The sequence below is a fragment of the Daktulosphaira vitifoliae genome, unplaced genomic scaffold, assembly GCF_025091365.1.
Source record: "Daktulosphaira vitifoliae isolate Bord-2020 unplaced genomic scaffold, ASM2509136v1 Scaffold_3, whole genome shotgun sequence".
NCBI classification, from domain to species: Eukaryota; Metazoa; Arthropoda; class Insecta; order Hemiptera; family Phylloxeridae; genus Daktulosphaira; species Daktulosphaira vitifoliae.
In genome coordinates this window covers 36,093,022-36,117,442 of record NW_026099574.1, presented here as the reverse complement: position 1 = coordinate 36,117,442, position 24,421 = coordinate 36,093,022, and the positions used below count along the sequence as shown (strand labels likewise).

Here is a 24,421-nt window from a genome sequence, read left to right as displayed (position 1 = left end):
GTTATTAAAATTTATGTTTATCCTTTATTTCTATATTTTTTTTGTGTAATTATTTGTATTTATAAATCATTTATTTTATATCTGTAGCCAGTAACTAAATTGGATAAATTAAAAGCANGTAGCCAGTAACTAAATTGGATAAATTAAAAGCAGATGAAGATGCTGATACACGTGTGTTAGATCGTGTAGTATGTATACGATCATCTTATCAAGTCCCACTTGGTTATAAAGGCACAGTTATCAGTAAGTGTTAATTGTTTGGTAAAATTTCTAAAACATTAAATTAATAATATGTATTATTGATAAATCAATAGGTATTAATAAATCAAACGTTGATACTGAAACTGTATACTCTGTAATATTTGATAAAGAATTTGCTAATGGGGTTTCTTTAGGAGGTAGTCCTAATAGAGGTTATAAACTTTGTAGAATGTCATTTATTAACTTATCACATGCTATACGTACTGGGCTTTATAAACCATTAGTTGTTAAAGTACCAATTAGTCAAAGATCAAATACTGAAAAACAGGTAAAGCATATTATCCTTTGCCATTACTATGAATATTTAAATCAATTTATCTAATGCTTACAGAACACTCAAATGAGCATTTGGGAACATTTACAGGTTTGTGAAAGTTTTATTTTCCAATTCAGTACGCTTATATGTTATAACAATATGTAGTTAATGAGTCTAGTACATAAGTACATATATGGTGTAGTTAGGTACACTACCTGAAACCTAGTTAATATTGTATATACTGATTCACAAAATCTGCTATTAAGATTTTAAGAATTTTCATTTAAATGATTCGTGATTTTTTTTAAATAAGCATTATAATTTTGATTAAAAACTAAGGTTAGCATATAATTTGAATAAATATACATTTTCTACACTGTTTAATTGTATATGGTGACCCATATCAAAGATAGAGATTTTGGTAGATGTGTAAATAAAGAAAGTTTAATTTATGAGAAAAAAGCATTCTGATTTTAATCAGAAATATTTCTTATTAAATATTTATTACGTATTGCTGACAATAAAACTATCTTTCAATATTTGTTAGTGCCTATTTTTGTGTTTTATGACAAGTGTGATACAACATTAACAGTGTATAGTGGGATATTGTAAAATACATTACTTAATAAAAAAAAAGTGTTTTTCAAAATTGTCAAAAAATAGGTCCTGTTATTTGTTTAAAAATGATACACTTTTTTTTTTGTTATAACTTATAAATGTTTATTTATAACTATTATATAACTCTATATACAAATTAATATAAAAATATTTATAATAATGTGAACATTTTTTCTGATTATAGTCAAATTCTAAGAACTCAGATAAAATATCAAAGAATACTGAATCTAAATTTACATTAGCTTCAAAGGAATCTTGGCGACGACAACAATTAGTAAGTGTTGATAGGTAATGATTTAAAGTAACAAGAATATATTACAGTTTTAATTTGTAGTTTAAATTTACTTAATGTTTAAATATTAAGTAAATTAAGATACTTATTATGTTTTATTATGTTATTAGTTTGCTTATTTTTAAATGTGTTAAATTTTCTTTATGAAATTTGTTAGTTATTTGAATTCTTGAAATCAATAACTACTTAGTAAGTACTAAATAGTTGATTTTGAGTTAATTTTTTTAAATATTTGACAACCTTCTACGCAGGTTATATTTTTTGTCTTATTAAAATTATTTAAAACACATAAAACATTTTACTTATTATTTAATATATGTCCCTCACTGATTTTAGTTTGTTTAATTTTGTGTCATATACTATAGTATTGATTACAATTTTTCATGTATAAAAGGCGTATATAAGTTATTATCATAATTAGTAGTTTTTATTTTAATATAAATGATTTTAGTGTTAAAGTAGTTTAAACTATAGTATATATTTATTTATTCAGCAGAACGAGTCAAATTCAGTAATGAACAGTAATATTTCCCAAAAACAAGGACAACCTGTTGTAAGTTAATTATAATCATTTATAATTTACTAAAAATTTTATCTTTCAATTAAACAGTTAAAATAAAATTTGTATTATTATAACACGCCTGCCAAGAACTAGTAGATGGTTTTGGGAATGTATCGGAAAACCTGAGATAAATAAAATCACAGTGTGGGATTGCAACCCAAGTCATAGCAACCCAATGCCTTATCACTAGGCCACCATGAACTTGTAAAAAGTAACCGATACATACCCATTGAGGCATATATGTGCTATAGTGTATAGTTGAAGATATAACTAACCACATCAATAAGTGTCATGTACAAACATTGTATAATCTATAAATACTTACATTATTTTAAAATATAACACTGAGGAAACATAATATTATATATGATTTCTGTTTAGTAGAAAATATTATGTTTTCAAATTGATTTAATAGTATTAATGCTATAGTTTTTTCTACTGTTTTTTACAATTATTTTAAAACTATATAATGATTAGGAAGAATTAAAGAAAACCCAGAGCAGTCAAAATTATAACAATAATAAATCTAATAATTCTTCTTTATTGAATGCTGATGCATGCGTGAGTGTTCAAAATATTTCTTAGTATTTTATACAATTTTTTGACTATCATTTAATTTATTTTAGGAGTTCACAACATTGGCTCTTAAAAAAATGTTAAAAATTCAATCGGAAGATAACTCTATTATAAAAACCAATTCAAAAGTAAGTTAAAAAACATTTTCGTGTAATTATGACAAATATTTTATTAAATTAAAAATTATTATTTTACATTAACTAATCTACTTACACATTGCAAATACTCAGAATTCATTTAGCCGATAAACAAGCTAAGCTTATGTGTTAACTAAAGCTGTTGATTTTATGTATATGTGTTTTTTTGTGCCTGTCACTTTTTGTTCTTGGCTCTTACTGCACTTAATTTGCTCAACTATGAGACAGAATAACCTAAATCACATCTAGTAAAGAAATTATCCTCAAAAATAAAAAAAACCCTAAACATTTTCTAAAAAAACATCTTGTTCTTAAAATCCAAATATCATGATGTTTACCTGTTTATGATAGTAATTTTAATTATTGTTTAACTTCAATCTATAAAAGTTTTCTCTATGTTTGGCTCTCATTGTACTTGGTCTCAATTGTATTTTTTTTTTAAGTTGAAATTTATGATACATATAGTTATTAAATTTTTTATTAATTTTTAGTTGGAGTCAATCAAGAGTTTCTCCAGTGCACCAAGTGGTTCAAGTTATAATAGTAAAGAGCAAATGACTGAGAATAATTTTAGCAGGAATAATGATAACAGTATACCTTACTTCCCAGCAGTTAGTTATAATTTTCATTTAAAAATTAAAGTTTGAAAAAATTATAAATAGCATTAAATATTAATTTAAAGGAACCATCAACATCTATGACTGCTGCTCTAGAGAGCTTTTATATTTCTAAAGGTTATGGAACACCCAGGTATAGTTTTACAAATAAAGTAGATAAGAATATGAAATTGTATAGTGCATCTGTATTATTACCAAATGGCATAACTTTACCAGGAGAAGTAAAACCAACCCATACAGAGGTATATTAAAAGTTTAACTCAATTTCTAATTACTCAAAAAAATAATTTTTTTTAGGCCACTGAAGATGTAGCTGCTCGTGCCTTGATTATTATAAAAAAGATTGAATCTAACCAAAATAAAGCTGAACAAGTGATATCTAATAATTTTTCTCAGAAAATAAATCCTAGACTGGTTACCCAACAAGAAATAGCAAAACAAATTCCACAACAGCAAGCACCACCTAATGCATACATGAACTGGATATCATCATATCCACATCAGTCTTACCAACAACCTATTCCTCAACAATCAGTTCAATATTTTAAGGGACCTCAAATCGCATATCAACAATTCCAGCCTCAACAGTTTTTAGCTCAATATGCACCAAATTATCAAGTACCAAGACAGTCATATCATCTACCTTTTGTATCACAACCTACTTTTACTCAACAAAATGTAGTTAGTGGATACTCGTTACCATCACAACAGTATGCACATTAATTAAATTAAATTATATGATTTTTAAAATTGGTATGATTTTAGGTATTTTAACTATCCTCAAGAAATGCAGTACTCAAAACCTGTACCTACAGTGTTTCCTAATATTGTAAATCCAGCTCAGTTGCCACAGCCTCCAATTCACTGGCAAGCAACTCCTAGAAATGGTAAGTTTTTTAATCATTTTCAGTATTTTGGTTATTAAAGTAAATTAAATGTATTGATTAATAGTTCCAACAGCTAATAATGAAATTCTCATGAACCCTCTACAGCAAACTTATCAATCTCATACAACTATAAGTCATCCAACTTATACACGATCAGTACCAAAAGAAATGTTAATGGTAATACGAATGAACTATTTTAATTTCTTTATACTAAAATATTTTATAATTTTAGAATGATTCGCGTTCACCAAATAATAGAGTAATAATTCCAAGTCCTTCTAGTGCTTTTACTTCAGCAGCCACCTCTGGTAAACGAAAGATTAGAATTGCTGCAAATTTTAACACTCCACAGCAACAATAAAAAAGTTCTATATAAAATATTTTTTTTATAAAATTTTAAAAACGAACTTTGAAATTTTATAACAAAATGTAATCAAAAACCTGTTCAAATTTGACGTAAAATGAAAAGGCCAAAAAAAGCGTATAGAATAATTAAAAAGTGATATAATATAATAGAGATTCATTTTTTATTCAAACTTTATGGTTGTTTCTATTGTATTTTATAACATTGTACTATAGGTGTAATTATTATATATTAATAACAAAATTATAATAATTATAAAATAATATTAACTAAATAAATGTATATCATTGTAACAATATTTATTTTTTAATAACATTAAATATTTCTGTAATCATTTAACTTATTTATAGTCTTCTGTTAAAAAATCAGTTATTATCCTACGGAAAAACTAAGTATAAAATACCGATTTAAAATTGTAATAATTTTTCGAAATAATACGACATCACTGTGTTAGGTTTTTTTAAATATTACATACAATTTTATAAGCTTTAATTTGGTATAAGTCTATTGAATGCAGACATTCCAAAAATTTTCAAAAACTTAATTAAAAGAAAAATTTTTCAAAAGTTATTTTATTGGATTTCTTTGAAAAGTTTTCAAAGGAAAGCTCCTTGTCTCTATTATGGTGTATTAAAATTTCAATAAGTTCAGTATTTAAAAATGTATAGCAGTTTTAAAATGTCATTTATTACTATAGCGTAATTTTGAGATAAATTCCTACATTTTAATAATTTAGGTTTTTTTTCAATTTTCGCATTGATAGGTTCAACTATATTAAATCAAGTTCTTTTGACGATCGTTAAAATCGATCCAGTGTGAGTCGAGTATTTATCGGATAGACATAAAAAAATAATGCATGGTAAAATTAATACCTTCTCAGTTTCGAATTCAAGCTAACAATCCTTTATAAATATTTTTAAGCTATTTTAATTTTTATACATATTCATTTTTTTTAATGGGTTAACTTTAGTGTTTACTACAAAATTATATTTAGGTCATATTTCTTAGATATCGGCTTTAAAAAATATTAGCGCTGATTCAAGGGAGACAATTCTCTTTAAATACGTCTCTGTTATACGCAATAATTAATAATATTGTAATTATAGTAAATTTGTTAATAATATAGAATAATTACAGAAATATTTGCCAAGTTATTATTCCTGGGACTATATAAAAAAGTGAATTTTTATAATAATATTGATTACTGTGATTTGACGTTGAACAGCATAGTTGTCATGAATGGATCCCAATTTTTACGATAACTCATAGATTTATATATCATATACAGTGGTTAAAGTGATGATGAGCGGAAGAGGATTGAGTTCTCCTTATTTGGAGTACCATCTAGTGTCCCTTTTAAGCCGAATATCAAAATGCCGTTGGGATACTTTAATATTGGGCAACTGAAGTTTGGATCGTGTTAACAGAAACAAATTATTCGAATGAGATATATCAAACATTTTCATGGCACAAAATATATACCCACTCACGTACAAAATACCTTCATTATAAAAATAAAATTAACTTATTCATGACTTTAATCACTTCATTACAGTGTCGCTTATGTTAAATTTTATATGTTATTTTAATATTGCATGACAAAAAAGTTTTACTGGGACACCACCACCTCTAAATTTTTTATTACTACTTATTATGTACCTTTTTTTTAAATTATGGACACTCATTAGCATAATCATATTTCTTTAAATACCGACTATCTTATAAATACAGCGTGAATTATTAAGTATCGTAACTTAAAAATTAATAAAATAAAAATAAAAAGATTGAAAAAGTTTATTATTGAGTGAATTAAAGTGAGAGTTACTTTTGATTCGGGGTGTGATTGGAGGGTTATAAAATGACAATATAAATATTCTTATGGATTTAAAAAGCTTACCTGATAATTTTTCTTCATCTGTTATAATAACTTCAGTGATAATATTAATAAAATGATAAATGAAGTAACACAAATTCAAGTTTTAGTTCACATATCAAGCATGTAAGAACTCCGACAATATTCACATATCGTTGTATACATAGAGCACGAAATGAACACCGCGAAATAAGGATTTGTTCTCCCTTTTTTTAATATTTTTTACCCCCGAAAATCATCATTGTCTAATTCTTACAGTATAACTGTTTATCTGATAAATAAGCATAAAATACAGAGATCATTACAGATGAATAGGATATAAATAATTTTGACATTTATATATAACATTAACATAGTTTTTTTCCAATAAGACCAGGGGATCTATTTTTGAATTTTATATTGGTGTACTAATCTGTTTAGTATACTAAAACATGACGTTTTAGTGCAACTATTAGTGTGAAACTAAAAAACCGTATTTTTGAATGTTGGTATGCTAAAAAATATTTATTAGTGTACTAAAGTTTTAGATGATCTTTTTAGAGTGGTATCTACCACACTAATTATGATTTTAGTATACTAATGTTACTGTTATTCATATTTATATGAAATTTTTATATTTATAACGTTTTCAAATTTATTTAATATTAAATATTAAAATGGAACACTTTCTTAATATAAATTATGTGCAAGTTATTAGTAATTTAGAAATAGTTGAAGATAATGGCCATTCAACAATGAAATTTCGTTTAGCGGAGGATCCGTTCATTGGTATGTTACAAAACAAATTACTATATATAAAATTATCTATTTACATTAATAAAATTTTATTTTCTGTAGTTTTGTCCGAAAGGGCATTTATACAAAAATTTAGACTGACAAAGGTTCTTGCATTAAATTTAATTAATGAGCTACGCTCATACNCATTTATACAAAAATTTAGACTGATAAAAGTTCTTGCATTAAATTTAATTAATGAGCTACGCCCATATTTAGAACCCCCATCGATTAAGTCTGCTCTAAGTATAGAGCGCAAAGTATGCAAAATATTGTACAATATTGACTAAACAATAAGTAAAATTTAATACAATTTTTGTCACGATAGGTACTAACAGCTTTACGATTTTTCGCTAGTGTCTTCTTTGGGCCAACAGTTTCATTTAAAATCTTGGTAATATTTTGCCATAATAATTGGGCATCTTTCATGGTAAAAGATGGTCCAAATTTTTTAGAATTTAATTTTAGATGCTTATGAACAAATTCAATTAATTATTGTTTTTGTTCATAAGTCACACTTATTGACTTTGTTTCCCCTCCATTGTAAAACATTACACAAATTGAAATAAAAAATACTGACAAAAAACTCGTGACAAATTTCTTATGGGTAAATTTTGTAGTTATCATAAATATTATCAAGTATTAACTATAAAATTAATATAAAATACAGTACAGCCAATATAATTTAACATGTCGCACTAATAATTATTGGTTTGAAATGACATTAGATTAGACGATGTACGATTAGTGCAAGATTTTTAGACTGATAAAAAATAAAATTCAAAAATACGAATTTCCATTAGTGCACTAAAATCATAATCTAATGTTTTAGTGTACTAAAACATTCGCCAATGATTAGTCCAAGCTCAAAAATAGGCCCCCCAGGATTAATATAATGCATTTAGTTATTAAAACTAAAATAACAAAGATGACAAAAATAATTTATAGATTTCCTCTCGGAAGGAACGATTTCTAAAAGTGAATCAATTAATGATAGAATCGTGTGTATTATAATATAACTAAACAGTGTGTGTGTTTATTAAATGTTTATTGAAATTATTTGTTAAAAAAGTATCATGTCGTCTAAGAATATAATGCATAAATATCCCATGTTATGGTAGTGACGAGTATATTACGACATAAGTGTACTAACTCCATTTTTGCGCTAAAAAATCATATATTTTATCAAAATGTAATGATTAAAATTTAACATATATTTCGAAATCATTGTAAACAACATAAAGTTTATTGCAAGGAAAATATTTTTATCTTTTTACTATTCAATGGAGAACGGTCTAAATAAAATTTTGGCTGATCTATAAACTAGTTTTATATTTCTCTTTTTGTGAGATATTAGCATTTGAAGATTTAGATTTGTGAAAGTTTGCTCTATTTTTAATAGAGATAACGCACAATTGGTCGGCGTAGGATCATAAGAACAAAACAATTTTATTCAATTATTTTTTTTGAATTTGAATTTTAAATCATATAACTTTAAAGGTACTTTAAATAAAGTTATAACTTCTATCTCTAAGTATTCTACCGTTGTAACAATAAATTATACAAAAAAACTAAATAATTCAATTAAAAAAAAAAATTGTTGAATAATACGTTCTTCTAATTCTACATTGACGAGATAAGAATTCTTCTACTTTGTGAATCCCACTGAACTGTAACTAAAAATTATAACAACTCAATAAGTAATAATACAATACTAGTTATCGAGAAGTCAACACCTCTTATTAGTTATCTAATTAATTCTTAGAATTAATTTTTTTATTGCAATAAACTTGATATTTACAATGGTTTATAAAAATACATTAAATTTTAATCTATACATTTTTATAAAAAAAATCGCTATTTAACGAAAAAATGGAGGGTCGTATATTTAGTAAATTATACTGTATAGTAACGCACCAATATACGTGTACATAGAAGTCGGTACCACTGTTTGATTGTGTAATTTTAGTTTCTTTGAAAGAGGCAAATTATGTTTTTAACAATCACAGTCATTCATATTTTATTGTTACAGTTATTACTTTTAAATAAAACACTAGCAACGTGTTCCGAAGAGAACAACAATACTGCGTATGAGTTCAGAGTCATAAGAGAGAGGGAGGATCGCATATTTTCCAGGGACCGTGTCTCCTCTTGCCCCCTAATGAACGTCATACACACACTATAGGTATAAGAGTTCAGTGCAGTTAGAAAGAGATATGCGAGACGAGCAGCAAGAGTCATCATATGTGGCGATGGTCGTCATACTAACTGCCGGTCTGATTCATTGATTTGAATGATTTTGTTGCCCGAGGATATATTTTCCTGGGAAATGTCTCTCCTTGCCCTTACTAATAGGTATAGATAATTATTGTAAATATCTGTTATATTATTTAAAAAAAAAACATAAAAATTGCATATCATTAAAGGTTTTACACATATTTTTTGAAAATAAAGGACAGTAAGTATTTCTCTGTAATATTGAAATATTGCATATTATTATGTAAGCTATTTTTGTTAAAAAATAATAATCTTGTTACCAGTGGCAATTTGTTGAAAAAATTCTCTGTGTCAAACGGTAAAATTATAATAGTTTTTAAATACATAATTTACATAAAATATTGAGTACATTTATAAAAATAGATTTTATTTACTTAGTAGCTTAATGGTGTACATTTAAATTAAATGAATGCAATTAAATAAAATTCTAATAAATTCTTAATTCTTAATAATAAGTAATTCGAAAAAAATATTTAAAGCTAAATAAAAAATTAAAACATTCAATATTATATATTTTAATCGGCGATTTTAAATTGGTGTATTGACCGTCAACTATCATACACCAAGTTTACTAAGATATGTACCGTAATATTCAATTACATATTCTTTAATTTTATCTTCGATGAAATGATAAAACCGTTTTTCAGTAGTTAGCTTTTCGAATTCAGATTTTAAATCTTCATAATAAAGCATCGGTGGTTGTTGGTTCCTATTACAAACTTTGTTTTCTTCCGATAGTATATTGGATTCTAATTTTAGAACTAAATCTTCAAATGGCTTTATCATTTCGTTTAATGTTACAACTTCTCCTTCAAAGTGTTTGAATGTTATGTGTGATACTTCTGAGGAAAATGTGGCCATAGGCGTCATAAAATAACTCTTCTCAAATTTATCAAATTTACTAACAAATAATGTTCTATCATGTATAAGAAAAATACCTTTTTCGTTATTCTCTAACTGTCTATAAAATGTTTTTGTACAATCACTTACCATTTCATTAGTTTCATTTTTACATGCACGCGCTAAGGCGAACATGAGATAAGTCAAACGATAAATAATATAAGCATTTTTACATGTTATAAATCGACTTACGTTCATTATTCTAGGTACTTTATGATCAGGCAAATCTTTGTAAGTGATTGCATTGCCATTTTCGTATAGTATAACATCTCTAAAATAAAGCCATGCTACGTTTATATTAATTTCTTGCAATGGATCTGTTAAAGGATTTGTTTGAGTTTTACAAAATTTTACAAGTAGACATAGTAACATTAATTTAAACATTTTGTGTAAATAATATACGAAAAGAGGATAATAAAATTGAAGTTTCTAAATAGGTATGAGATTAATTTTTAAGTTTGTTCATTTTATACAAAAATTATATTTTATATTCTATTTTAAGCGAATGATAATAATGTGAAAACATTAACACAATAATAAATTATAAGTCTTCTAAAAAATATTCTAGATATATTTACTGAAATTTAAAAGAGCCATATTAAACAATTTTTTACTATTTTATCAGTTTTCAATTTAATATGAAGTATTTTTATATTGTTCGCGTTAAAATTTATAAAATTTTATAAATTTGAAATACATTTTTCGCTTAGTCTCTTATTATGAAACAAATATTTTGAATTTTCTGGTGGATAAATAGAATTTGGTTTAATCACATTAGATAATTTCATGACCAATGTATCTGCTTTATCTTGATGTGTTATAGCTAATGTATTGAAAAGGCGACGGAGGGATGGAGATTATTTTTTAATCTGAAGAATCGATTTTGTTTTCCGCCATAAAGAACCATTTCTTAGGGAAAAATGATTTAAAATAATATATCTTGCAACATAAAATATTAATGTATAGATGTTTTATTATAAGACATAAAATAAAATTCAAATTTTATAATATATTCAATAATCAACTAATTGTTATTAAAAACAACAGAAATGCAAAAAAACTTTACAATCATTAAAATACAATTTGAAAGTTCCGATTTTTAAATAAACAAACTAATTAGTTTACATTTTTGTTTTTATTTATACATACATGATGATCACGTAATACGAACCAAAAATAAACCAAAAAATGGTTTATTTTAGTACAATGTTTTTCTTAATGTATCAAACATAAAAACATTTTTACGTTCATTCTTTATATCTTATAAAAGTGTCAATTTTATTTTTTCATATGGCAACACACATTACTAACCACCTTATTTATTAGATAATGATCTAATCAAGAAAATAAATGGTCGATAGCAACTTTTGGACCAGTATTTCAGATATTATTGACATATATAAATCTCGGTGACAGGGAAAGTACGGCCGAGAAATGTCTAGTTATAAAAATAGCAGCACCCTCTCTTAACCTACAGGCATTACTTTAAATAGTTAATAACTTCCATATGTATACAATATGAAATGAACTTATTAAGTATTACATAGCTAATAATTCAAGAATAATATATAACTAAAGGTAGCCAATAAAAATCTATCAAAAATATTTTTATATTGTTAGTAGTAGAATGGTTCATGTTAAAAAAATCACTCTAAATATGAAACAATAAAAATGAGCAAATGTAAGCAATTTTAATTTTGAGTTGACTAATTTGATTATAATATCTGATAAGAAATTTGTATAATTAAAAAAATATAGTCTAGTAGGAATTATTTATTCATAATAATTGGAAACGAGGGTAAATAACACCAAAAACGTAAATTAAAATCTACGTTTTAACTAGCAATATTTGATTTTTAACTATTAATTCGGTTTAAGTTGCAGTAAGTTAGATCGGGTAATTCTTATGGCATCAATGTTTCTATTAGTCAGCAGATAAAAACTTGGAGACAATATTTTTGGAAAAAGGCTGCTTCATATTTAAACTTGAACTAATTAGTGTTATTCTATTCAAAAATCACAAAATGTCTAGTTATAAAAATAGCAGCACTCTTCACGATATAAATCCCAAGCCTTGCTTATTTAATTTCCAGCTTGGAACTTCAACAAAATTTAATTTATAAGTTATAGTCTATTCAGGAGCATCATCAAGATCAACTTTCCAAAGACAAAAAAAATAATCCTAGCTACGTATGAATAATAATGTGCCTAACCTTATTTTTATCTATTAATTGATGTTACCCATCTGGGTGAAATTAGAAATAAATTGTTTTAATCTCATATCATGAGTAATAATTCAATATAAAAAATCTAACCGTTATAAATGAGAGAAACACTTTTTAACAATTGTTATTAAGACAATTCCAACTTGTATCAATATTTTATTTATAACCTTGAAATATATTGATAAAAAAGCAGTATAAAAATAAATTATAGTTAAGTTAAACAACAAATGGTAATATATTTTATTTAAAAAAATTCGGTTTAGCACTAACTACATCTGTTTATGTGCACGTGAAAACATTTGAAACAAATATGAGTATATATTATAAGTTTTTTTTAATATATGTGTACTTATTATAGGTACATACATAATTTTATTTATTGAAAACATTAAATAGGTGGATGATCGCTCTCATAGTTTCCCTTTGAGGAGCGTACCTGAATACAATGTTTACCAACCACGGCTGATAATTATTTAATCGCCTGGCAAAGTCTAAAAAAGCATTGTAGTAATACTAAGTTGTTAATTAAAAAAAAAATGCATTATACTAGAATTAAAATCTTTTAGAATTTGAGATCTAATAAAAGCTTTATTTGAAAATGTTAACAATCAATGAAACCGATTTTTATATAAGTTTATTATTGTTCTGTGACAGGAACTTCCTCAAGGAACGCGCTTGAATACAATGTTTACCAACCACGTCTGATAATCATATAATCATTTGGCAATCTAAAAAAGCATTGTAGTAATACTAAGTTATTAGTTCAAATGTATTCAGGTGGATATTCGATTTAAACCCTATATATCTTAAAAGTACGGAAGAATCTCGACGTTTTCATGATGTGCTAGTGGGTCATAAGTTATAAAATAATTAAAATAATACCAAAACAAAAAGATAAACTAATCCAATCAATTTATATATGACAACTAAACCATGTATTAAATATCAATTAAAAAGAAAAATTAACTTAAAAATTCTAAAATGATCAATATCACAGTCAATATATACAGAGTAATTTTTTTATCATAACACACTCAAATACTTACAGAATAAATATAATTTAAACATTTATTTTTTTTTTGGTTATCTATAGTTTCACATTATTCTTGAATTATTAACTATACAATACTTTTTAAGTTCATCCTTTATGCCTTGTAAGGGTGTCAATTTTGTTTTTTCAAATGGGAACACATATTTTGAACTTAATAAAATGTTTGAGTTTTTAATTTACTAGTAAATGGCATTTGAATTTTTAATATAACTTTATTCGTTTATTAGATATAAACATTTAAAGTTTCAAATTTTTGAGTTAGTATACATGTATAATACATAAGGGATTACAAATACTGGTAGCTAATTGGTTTTTTATGACATCGCTGTCACAGTCATGGATTGTTTATAATCAATTATTACTATCAATAGATACACTTTTTATATTGTCAGTTAGTGTATTTATGAACTCACAACAATGTGCCTTACTACCATTGATAATAACAATGCTGTGTACCTGCAAATATTGATGTCATAAAAAACTAATTAGCTACCTGTATTTGTAATCCCTTGTATATTATACATGTATATTAACTCAAAAATTTGAAACTTTGAATGTTTATATCTAATAAACGAATAAAGTTTAGAGGTTCATATTGAAAATTGAAATGTACATATGTATTGTACATGGTTTTTGAAGATGTTTTGACTAAAAATCAGTATTACCTGATAATAATTTATTAAACAGTGATTAAAATCACTATCATAATTACATATTAATTATTATATAATCATAATTATTCCAAAAGCTACATGATCTCCTATCTCCTTATTTATATTTTGATTACAAGTTTTATGATTTATAAGTGTAATATATGAATATATTCATCGTGAATACAAAATAAAGTCCGAAATTTCTTTTTTCATAATAAAGTATATTATATTAGATTTAATTTAAGGTATATATAAAAGTGTCAGTATTTCCGAAACACTTTCAACTTTTAAAAGTTAAGTTGAAAAAGTTAATTTTTTGTGAAAAGTTATCATTTTGAATTCCATCGTGTGGGTAGGTGAATAGTCAGATTTAAAAAAATATATCAAATAATAGGTAAAGACATCATGTATCTATAAAAAAATACGTAAATTATATTGATTTAGTCATTTTTGAAAAAGTTATAGTAGTTTTAAGTAAAAAAAAAATTGAAAAAATGTCGAAAATTAATTTTATTTACGAGGAACGAAGAAAAATTTTACAGTTTTTGAGGGTCTTTAATTAGATACGATTTATGATCTTGTGATGTATCGTTGAAAGAAATCGGTTCGGTGATAGCTGAGAAAAAGTGGTAACAGACACAAAAAAAAATAATAAAATAAAAAACATATAGTAAAATTAATATCTTCTCAGCGTCGCGTCGAAATTATAAAATACGTAGATGTCATTCGATTTAATTCTATTGATTTCAATAGGCTGTACAGTGTACACTATTACGTGTACACTGTACAGGTATTCAATAATTTAATAAATTATTTTCTGAAATACTAATTTTTTCTCAAAACATTACCAAAATTTGAGCGGATTACATACATACTTAACAATTTTCTATCGTTTAAAAACCTTAATAATTTTGGGTATATCGTTTCTAACTAGTTTTGACGTCATATGTAATATTGTATATTATCGTCATTAGTATATCCACTGTAGAGACATTCGAAGCAGCTGTTCCCCAAAAATATCTAGATGATGCCTATTGTGTTAGAAAATTATATTTGATAATCTGCCATCAGGCTATTGTGTTAGTAAAAAGTTTGTGTGTATATCTGTTATTTAAGAAGATGATATTTTTTAGATAAAAAATAAAATACATCTCTTCAAAAAGTTACAAAACTAAAAAAATTCTATGAACAATATTTTAGATTAATTTTGGAAAAAATAAATATTCAATAGCAAATAATTTAAACAAACAAACATTTTGCTAACTATTTTGGTGGCTTGTTTGATTTATTTGTATGATGTTGTTTAAAAAATAGTTTTTGAATGATTCCATATTGAAATTTAAAAACATAGATTATCACAAACATCTGACTGTGTTGTTTATAGGAATAAGTGTACAATACTTAAAAAAAAAATTAAATCATTTTCGTAATTTATTATCCTTTAATAAATTGGTTTAATTTATAAAATATTTTAGTTTAAACTAGAGAATTTTTTTTTGTAATATTAAGAAAAATATTTTATATAATATTTTTTAATAGGCAACTTTATACTCAGAATATTTTGTCGATTAAGAAATATTACACTTTTATTATAAAGATTATTTTTTATTTCAATCAAATCTAAATATTTTTTAAGCGTTTATTACAATATTTGTTTTATAATGACTATTATATTTTATAAAATGTAATATAAAATTATTTTATTTAGGCCTGATAGATTTAGTCAACTATTTTTTTATAATTATATCAATTATAAAACTTAGTTCTTCAAACTATATAATTATTTTATTAATATAAGCATTAATTATAATTTCGGTTGGCCCAGCTGTACAGTTGTTTCTATACATTTTATCCATTAAGTACCCAATTTGATGAATCAAGTTGTTTCATTTGTTTATACGGCGGTTGGGAAAAATTACTACCAATTGGTTAAAAATCTGTAAAAATAAGTTTATATCATTCATTATTTGTAAAACTTCCCTTTGGTTTGCTTAAGATGTATTTAACATCATGTGATATTTATTGTATGATTTACTATACTGGCTCAGAGCTGTATATGGCCAAACGCAAAGCAAAACGCATTTGAGCACATCAAAATACCGATATTCAATTTATTATTCTTCTCTCCCCCAACTACTTCGCTATTAACGGTCTGTATATAGACCATTGATAGCGAAACTAGGGTGGGGACGGTATTATTACAACATGTCAACGAGACGGGTGAAAGTGATGTCGTTACTTATGCAAATAAAAAACTATCGGACGTGTAGGAATGTTACGCCGTTTTTGAATGCGAATGATAATACCCCTACATGAGCAACAGACGAGTTTAAATAATTTTTAAAAAATGTCCCCTTTAAATTGTATACAAAACGCCACATTGAGTTATTTACACAAATCGACGGGAATATCTTCATGACTGGTGGACCGGTGATTGGTGGAGGGTTGGGTTGCGTATTTTGAGATTTTTAATTGCAGAAGTATATGCATGTTTAGTTTTTTTGGGTCTACAAATTCTCTCCTCTAGTTTGGTTGGGTTTGTAATGGTAATCTAACAATTGTTTGTTTCGTAAAATAATAATACCACAATTAAATAGGTAATAAATGTCAATGTTGCTTAGTGTTTTTATAAAAGTGAAACCTTTTACCTATAGAGACTTAAAAAATAAAGATTATCCGTTTCCTTATTTTATTTAATTAGCTTAATATTTAGGACTATTTTGAGTATAAATACAACATAAATCATATAATATGAAATGATATTAATACAAAATCAGTAATTTGCCACAAATTCTATTTTTTTTATTGCTCTATCGAAAAATAACAAGATTATTTACAAAAATTATGCACGTTTGAATATAATGTGCACAGCTGTGGTTTATAATTTTATCGTAATATATTATTTTTAAATGTCCATGAATTATAATAAAATAAATTACTGTTGAACATTCGTGGATTATTAAAATATTACAGACACGTGTTTAGATATGTTTATCGTAATTTTATTTTTGATGACTATTTTTTTTCTAAAAATCTTTTTGAAGGAAAATTTTTCTGTCGTATTAATTTTGTGTAGAGGGAAGTTCTTGCTCATCGAGCCCTCCATAAATACATCTCTGATTTCTCATTTAAACAACAAAAAACAATCTTAGAAAACCATAATTAAAATCATCTTGCATAGGTAAAAGATAATATTATATCAATTTAAATAAATATATATATATATAGTTATTTAGATATCTCAATACTAATTATGTATATTATAATAGCGTTAGTTATGACAAACTAAAAATTACCGAATTCAATAATAATTTATTATTCTAGCGCTATAGATTATGCGTTTCTTGAGTGTTGTTAAAATAACATGTTATTAACATCACTATATCTGTCATCGAATTGTTAAACCAACCGTATACTTTTGGTATTTTGTAAAAAGATTCACATAGTCGTAGGCTGGTTAAAATTATAGAGGGGGCAGTAGCTCCTCTGATTCTTTGTGATTTTTATCGCTAGCATATTTTATCTTTAAATATGAAACCTTTTGAAATTTTTTTTTGGTTTTAGTTATATATGTATTTCCATTTCTGTTAATATATAAATTTTAGGTCCATCTCTTATATCTTATTGGAGTGTCAATCTTTTTTTAATGGAAACATACATATTAAACTAGTTTATAAAATAGAAAATAATATAATTAAGAAAATGACTGGTCGATAACAACTTTAGGACTAGTACTTTGGTAGTTATTCTCATTTATACACTTAGGCGAGAGGAACTCTTATACAGCCGGAGAATTACTCGTGGTAAAAATAGCAACACCCAGATTTCACCTCCTGTCAATATATTATTATTATATTGTGAATAACTTCTGAAATACTAATTAAAAAGTTGTTATCGACCAATAATTATCTTAATTACACCATTATTTAATAAATAAACTAGTTAATTAAGTACATTGCCATTTGAAAAAATAAAATTGGCACTCCTATAAGTTATAATGGAAGACTCTAAAAATTATCTCGATAACAGATAAACGGATACATACGTAATTAACAAAAACCAAAAAAAAAAAATGTTTCATATGATTTCATATTTTAAGAAAAATTGAGTGTCTAACGTTAAAAAAATTACCTTGTATAGCACATAAGCAATTAAATTTGGTAAATTCAAAAAATTTGAAAAAATATTTTTTTTATCTCAACAGTTTAAATATGACAAATATGTTTATAAGTTTGAATGATTAACACAAATAGTTTTATGCTAAATATTTGCTAATTTTAAGATTAATGTAAAACAATTTTCATTTATTTTTTAAATAAAAAAGTATATAAATGAATTATAATCCTCAAGTTGAGTACATCTTAGATATTATTATTCTTAACCTCTTTGTATATCAACCATGTCTCTTACTAAATGTTTTATTGTACTTTTCGTGTTCTATGTGATTGATTTATATTCATGTGTATCAGCAAAACTATCAAAAGAAAAAATGGACTTAGTACGAAAGGAACATGATCGAGTAAAATATTAATAACAATAGATATATTTTATAATAATTATTTATTCATAATAAAATTATAAGGAATTAATTTAGTGAAAAAACTTGAAGTATAATTAAATAAATAATTGTACATAGTGTTTTCACTTAGAAAGCTATTATCAAGTCATTGGTTAAAATTGGAACAACATTTATTCATGCGATTTTTTTTATTTTAATCAATAATAATATCATGATATCTTCCTAGTTGCAATAATTAATTTATATTTTTAGTTTTGATAAGGTATTTTTATCATGATATGCTTATGCTTTTTTCTGTCTGTTACAACTTTTTCTTAGGTTTTACCGAACCGATTTCTTTCAAAGATACCTCAAAAGATCACATATCATATCTAGTTAAAGAAATTACTATAAAATATTGGAAAAATTCCCCTCGTTCTCCAAATGTTAGAGAAATCTGACAAAAAATTAAGATATTTAAAATCGGTAAATTTTCCTGTAAAGTGAGGAGTTAAGGCACTTTTTAGATTCATTGATATCTGACAATAATTAAAATCACATCCGTAAAACTATTTGATACGTATCAAATTATCAGTTGCCAGTGTTGGTAGTACATTCCTAATTTATTTTAATATTTTCTATAATATAATCTTGACGTATTGATATCATGACAAAATAATTTAGAATGATGTATATATTGAGTTGATTATACAAAATATTACAAAATTGGCACATTCTTTCAGAAAATTACAGATTTTTCGCTTTAAAACTTTAAACTCTTAGAAATTGAGATTTCAGATAGTTTTTTTTTCTGTTAAATACATTGCATTATCTTTAATTTGATGTATGTTTAATGAATTCAGGTTTTTAGAATATTATAAAAAATATAAAATAAAATAATTTGGTATAATAATTGTGCCTCCTCTTGGTAATTTGGTAAATGATAGGATTTCAAAAAAAATAATTTTAAATTAAGGTACTTGTCTTAATGTGGGCGGTGGGGCCAAGTCGGTAACGTGGGAGTATTTGACGCGCCCTGGCTTGGGTTCGTAATTGGGTCACGGTCGGTTTCATTTGCCGAACGAGAGATCAGTTCGGTAATTGGAGTCACCATCCCTTTCTCCGGTGACAGACTAACCACCTGTCTCGGAGTATAAATGGTTAAGAAATCTCCTTCTTTGGGGTAGGCCGCTATTGCCCTTAATGGGCTGATAAAGCGAATAAAAAAAAAAAAATTATCTCTGAAAATTTTATATTGATACATACATTATTTCATCAGTTAAAGTGGTTTATCATATCTATTAAATATTACACGGTTATCTTTTTTAAAGGCCGATTACTCATAGATTCAAGCCATCTATGATCATTCTTTTTTACTCGTAAAATACTTAAAAAACATTAAACTTTGAGTGGTGTTAATGTTTTTTTTTTATACTAAAAACTTCAAAATCGGCCATTTTTATCAAAAATTTAGCTTAATATCCAATGACTCCTAGAGATCAAAATTTAGGATAGTTTTCTTGTTTGCATCAAATTACTTTGTGTTAAATTTAATTTTATGTAGGAGATAGGCATTTGGAAAATTATAAAAAATTGCACAGAAAAAAAGTTCATAATGTTCAACCCTTCCCAGTACTTAGATTATTCTATAATCTTTTTACGACATTTTGTATTGAATAATAATGAAAACTAAAAATATCAATATTGACTGTTTATAACCATGTAATTTTTGTGAAATTTCTTTTATCGTGGGAATTGAGGAGAAATTGTTTGAAATTAAGGCACTGATAGATTCAACTAGAGACGATTTGTGATCTCTTGACTTATTGTTGAATAAAATTGGTTAAGTGGAAGAAGAGTAAAACTGACATAGTAAAATTAGTATTAACTCAGCTACGCAATGAAGCTAACAAATTGGCCCAAGTTTATAATAAAATAAACTATTTTATCAATTAATTCAATACATTAAATGGTAATATATAATGAAGAAATATTAAATTATTTAAAAATACATTTTTTTTATGAGAAGCACATAATTTGAAGTTACGCCCTTATTCCAATAATTGACTGAATATGTTTTATCATGAAATATATTTGTTAATTTTGTTATAGCTTCAAACAGAGCAAAATAAAACATGGGAAAATTATTACCAATATTGTTTTAAAGTTTATCGCAATCACGATATTTCAAGAAACACAATAAATGTGAAAGACATTCGTAGGACATTAAAATATTTGGGTAAAAATGATTTTGTTTTAAATGAAAATGAAATTCAAAAATATGCTAATGAAAGTAAGTTCAAGATTTATAAATATATTTTTAAATTAATTAATTCTCTACAAAAATCTTGATGCCGTATGCATAGTCATTTTGTAGGATTCATAGTACTTATGTATTGGTAACAATATTACATTGCATTGTCATTGTTATGGGAGAACTGGCTAGTTAAAGGATACATAAAGTTATGTGATAGACTTCCAACACATAAACTTTATGTAATACATTTGTAATTAGTTTTTCAATAATAAGTCATGTTTTGTGTTCATGTATTGTGTGAATACTATGGTGATTTTTTCATCTTAAATGAAACAATAATTTAGAATTTTGTATTTAGCTTGTTGGTTTTTTGAAACAAATTTATAATTTATGTTTTGATTTTGTAATTTTCAAATTGCTTTGATCATATTTCTTAAAATTTCAGAATGGATAAACTTTGTTAGATACCATGTTGATACAATAAAATGATGTTTGTTAGCAAATATATTTTTTAAGCTATATTGGTAATATTTTACTTTTTATGTTTTAGAAGGTAGATTTGATGGAAAAGCTTTCGAAAAGATATGTAATAATAATCTACTGCCAACAGATATACCCAATCTTTTATTTAAAACTCATGACATAAGATACAAAAATTCTCTAGCTAATTACGAAGTAATGGCACTTTTGAAACAATGTTATAATGGGGGACATGTAACAGCCGCGGACAGTAATAATCTAACTGCAGGATTGCACATGATTGGTAGTCAACATCTTTTTACAGAAGATCGTAAGATAATTAAGTTCATAATATACAGGGTGATTTTTTTAGCATAACCCACTCAATTACTTGCAGAATAATTGCAGATTAAAACATTTTTTTTTTTTTATTATCTTTAGTTACACATTATTCTTGAATTTTTAACTATGTAATACTTTTTAAGTTCATCCCTTATGCCTTGGAGGGGGGTCAACTTTGTTTTTTTAAATGGTAACACATATTTTTAATTTAATAAAATGTTTGAGTTTTTAATTTAATAGTAAATGGCATTTGAATTTTTAATATAACTTTATTAGCTTATTAGATATAAACATTTAAAGTTTCAAAATTTTGAGTTAATATACATGTATAATACACATGGGATTGTAAATACAGGTAGCTAATTGGATTTTTATGACATTGCTGTCTCAGTCACGGATTGTTTATTATCAATTATGATTATCAATAGATATACTTTCTGTATTGTCAGTTAGTGTATTTATAAACTCATAACAATGTGCCTTACTACAATTGATAATAACAATGCTGTGTACCTGCTAATATCGATGTTATAAAAAACCAATTAGTTACCTATATTTGTAATTCCTTGTGTATAATACCTGTATATTAATTCAAAAATTTGAAACTTTAAATGATTATATCTAATAAACGAATTAAGTTATATTAAAAATTCAAATACCATTTACTATTAAATTAAAAACTCAAACATTTTATTGAATTAAAAATATGTTACCATTTAAAAAAACAAAGTTGACCCCCTTCCAAGGCATAAGGGATGAACTTAAAAAGTATTACATAGTTAAAAATTCAAGAATAATGTGTAACTAAAGATAATGAAAAAAAAAATGTTTAAATTATTATTATTCTGCAAGTAATTGAATGGGTTATGATAAAAAAATTACTCTGTATTTATATATATACAAATATGTAGATATGTAATAGTAAAAGACGGCAATTTGTAAATGTGAACAATCTCTAACCAAAAATCGTAATAATTATAGAAAATTGAAGCATTTTGACGTTATTATGAAAATGGATATAAATAAATTAATAAATTTATTTAAACTAGATGAATGTAATAAGTAGATGTGCCATGGTGTTTTTCACCAGGACTTAGACCCAAAATTATCGGTAACATTCACTATAATGTCATTCCATGTGAAGTCACCTAATGTGTGTGCTGGTATAGTTCAGAAATTTATATCATAGACTTCTTAAAGGTCATTGACAACCAAAATAATATATTTTATTCAAGGTCAAAAAATTTTCAACGGACGTTTTAATTGCCTAAAGGAAAGTATTATGTAAATATGAAAATAATTCGTTCAGCCACTTTTGTTTAATGAGATGATAAAGTTGGCTATTTTCAGCAAACCATGCGTGTTCACGACCGTAAAACGATTCAAAAAAAATTATAAATCGATTCAAATATGATATTGTTTAAAAGAACATTGCTAAAAGTTTCTGAAAAGAAAAATAAATTTTTAATTAAAAAGTTTTTTGACCTTCAAATTTTGCTATTAAAATACTGCAAAATTAAAAAAATTTCAATCAAAATTTCGATGTTCAAAAAAATTCAAAATTGATAAACTTAAGAATGAAATTGAAGTACTATTTAATTAATATGAGTAAAACAGTGCTAGTTCCACAGTGTTAGCTTATTTGGATGTGAAGGTATAGGGTCTAGAACATAGGCTGTTTTTTCATGTTTAAAAAAACAATAAAAAAAAAAAAATATTATTTTTGTTGTCAATGACCTTTAAGAAGTCTATGATATAAATTTCTGAACTATACCAGCACACACATAAGGTGATTTCACATGGAATGACCCTATACAGCTGTACTGAGTGTTAAAACCTGTAGGCAATCTATTTGTATGTGAAAGATTATATATATATGTAATCATTGTTTGCTCTTGCTACTTGCATCATCAGTTACGATGAGTATGACGACATATAGAATTAAAAATAAAACAGATAAGTTTCCAATTGGTATATTGGGGATCTAGAATAATAAAAATTATATAGATTGATAGCGAATAAACCTTTAATTACTTTGGAAATATTTGCTCAAAAGTTGTAATGGAGATTTATAAAGCAGGAGAATAAATTTTCTTCAATAAACCTGGCAAATCCCATTTTGTATGGTATAACCGTGAAAATTCTTTTGTCTTGTGTCACTAAACACAGTTTATATCTCCATAAAATATAAATAATATACAATAATTAAACTAATCGATAAATTTCATTTTTGATATTTCTTAATTATAAATTATTTTCAACGAATGATTTAATCATTTTTTTTTTTTTGGTGTTTTAGATTATGTTGCGGCATTAAATTCAAAGTAATCAAACCAACCTAACAATTTATTTCTAAAGATTAATATGTAATTTTTTGCTTATATAATTTTTTTATTCATGAATACGTTGTTTACAATATATAAATTTTACTAATAAAATAAAAATATTAATTTTAAATCTAAGGCTCGGAAAATTTATTAACCCTTTTAGCTTCGTTGCGAAGCGGAGAAGGTATTGGTTTTACTATGATGTGTTTTTTTTT

At 25.3% G+C, this 24,421-nt stretch overlaps 2 protein-coding genes across 4 annotated transcripts in view; both read left to right on the top strand.

The window, feature by feature from the left end:
- LOC126902135 (5'-3' exoribonuclease 1-like) overlaps window positions 1–4,807 on the top strand; it is a 10,242-nt gene extending 5,435 nt beyond the window's left edge. Inside the window, exons 16-28 of the mRNA XM_050679160.1 lie at window positions 123–243; window positions 315–529; window positions 593–625; window positions 1,320–1,409; window positions 1,921–1,980; window positions 2,467–2,550; window positions 2,616–2,693; window positions 3,194–3,313; window positions 3,385–3,561; window positions 3,617–4,029; window positions 4,085–4,206; window positions 4,271–4,383; window positions 4,439–4,807. Coding sequence (XP_050535117.1) covers window positions 123–243; window positions 315–529; window positions 593–625; window positions 1,320–1,409; window positions 1,921–1,980; window positions 2,467–2,550; window positions 2,616–2,693; window positions 3,194–3,313; window positions 3,385–3,561; window positions 3,617–4,029; window positions 4,085–4,206; window positions 4,271–4,383; window positions 4,439–4,567 — 1,755 coding nt within the window. The 3' untranslated portion in view covers window positions 4,568–4,807. The remainder of the gene's footprint in view (window positions 1–122; window positions 244–314; window positions 530–592; window positions 626–1,319; window positions 1,410–1,920; window positions 1,981–2,466; window positions 2,551–2,615; window positions 2,694–3,193; window positions 3,314–3,384; window positions 3,562–3,616; window positions 4,030–4,084; window positions 4,207–4,270; window positions 4,384–4,438) is intronic.
- Window positions 4,808–6,823: 2,016 nt separating this feature from the next.
- Window positions 6,824–24,318, top strand: LOC126901079 (uncharacterized). 3 transcript variants are annotated; one of them, XM_050677293.1, is made up of 5 exons: window positions 6,824–7,211; window positions 18,793–18,842; window positions 20,934–21,114; window positions 21,629–21,897; window positions 24,179–24,302. In XM_050677293.1, exons 1-5 carry the CDS (start codon window positions 7,100–7,102, stop codon window positions 24,194–24,196), a joined length of 630 nt encoding a protein of 209 aa, XP_050533250.1. In that variant the 5' UTR covers window positions 6,824–7,099; the 3' UTR covers window positions 24,197–24,302. The 3 variants fall into 3 exon arrangements, with proteins under 3 accessions (XP_050533250.1, XP_050533251.1, XP_050533252.1); XM_050677294.1 differs by having other exon boundaries at window positions 7,080–7,211; window positions 21,629–21,868; window positions 24,179–24,318; XM_050677295.1 differs by lacking the exon at window positions 6,824–7,211 and adding an exon at window positions 17,328–17,504 and having other exon boundaries at window positions 24,179–24,298.
- The last annotated feature ends 103 nt before the right edge of the window (window positions 24,319–24,421 follow it).

Excerpts from the sequence above, each read along its gene's own strand:
- LOC126901079 (XM_050677293.1), top strand. The coding sequence starts at position 7,100 with ATGGAACACTTTCTTAATATAAATTATGTGCAAGTTATTAGTAATTTA. Across the intron at positions 7,212-18,792 it reads AGCGGAGGATCCGTTCATTG|CAAAACTATCAAAAGAAAAA; the intron begins GTATGTTACAAA and ends CATGTGTATCAG. Across the intron at positions 21,115-21,628 it reads TCAAAAATATGCTAATGAAA|AAGGTAGATTTGATGGAAAA; the intron begins GTAAGTTCAAGA and ends TTTATGTTTTAG.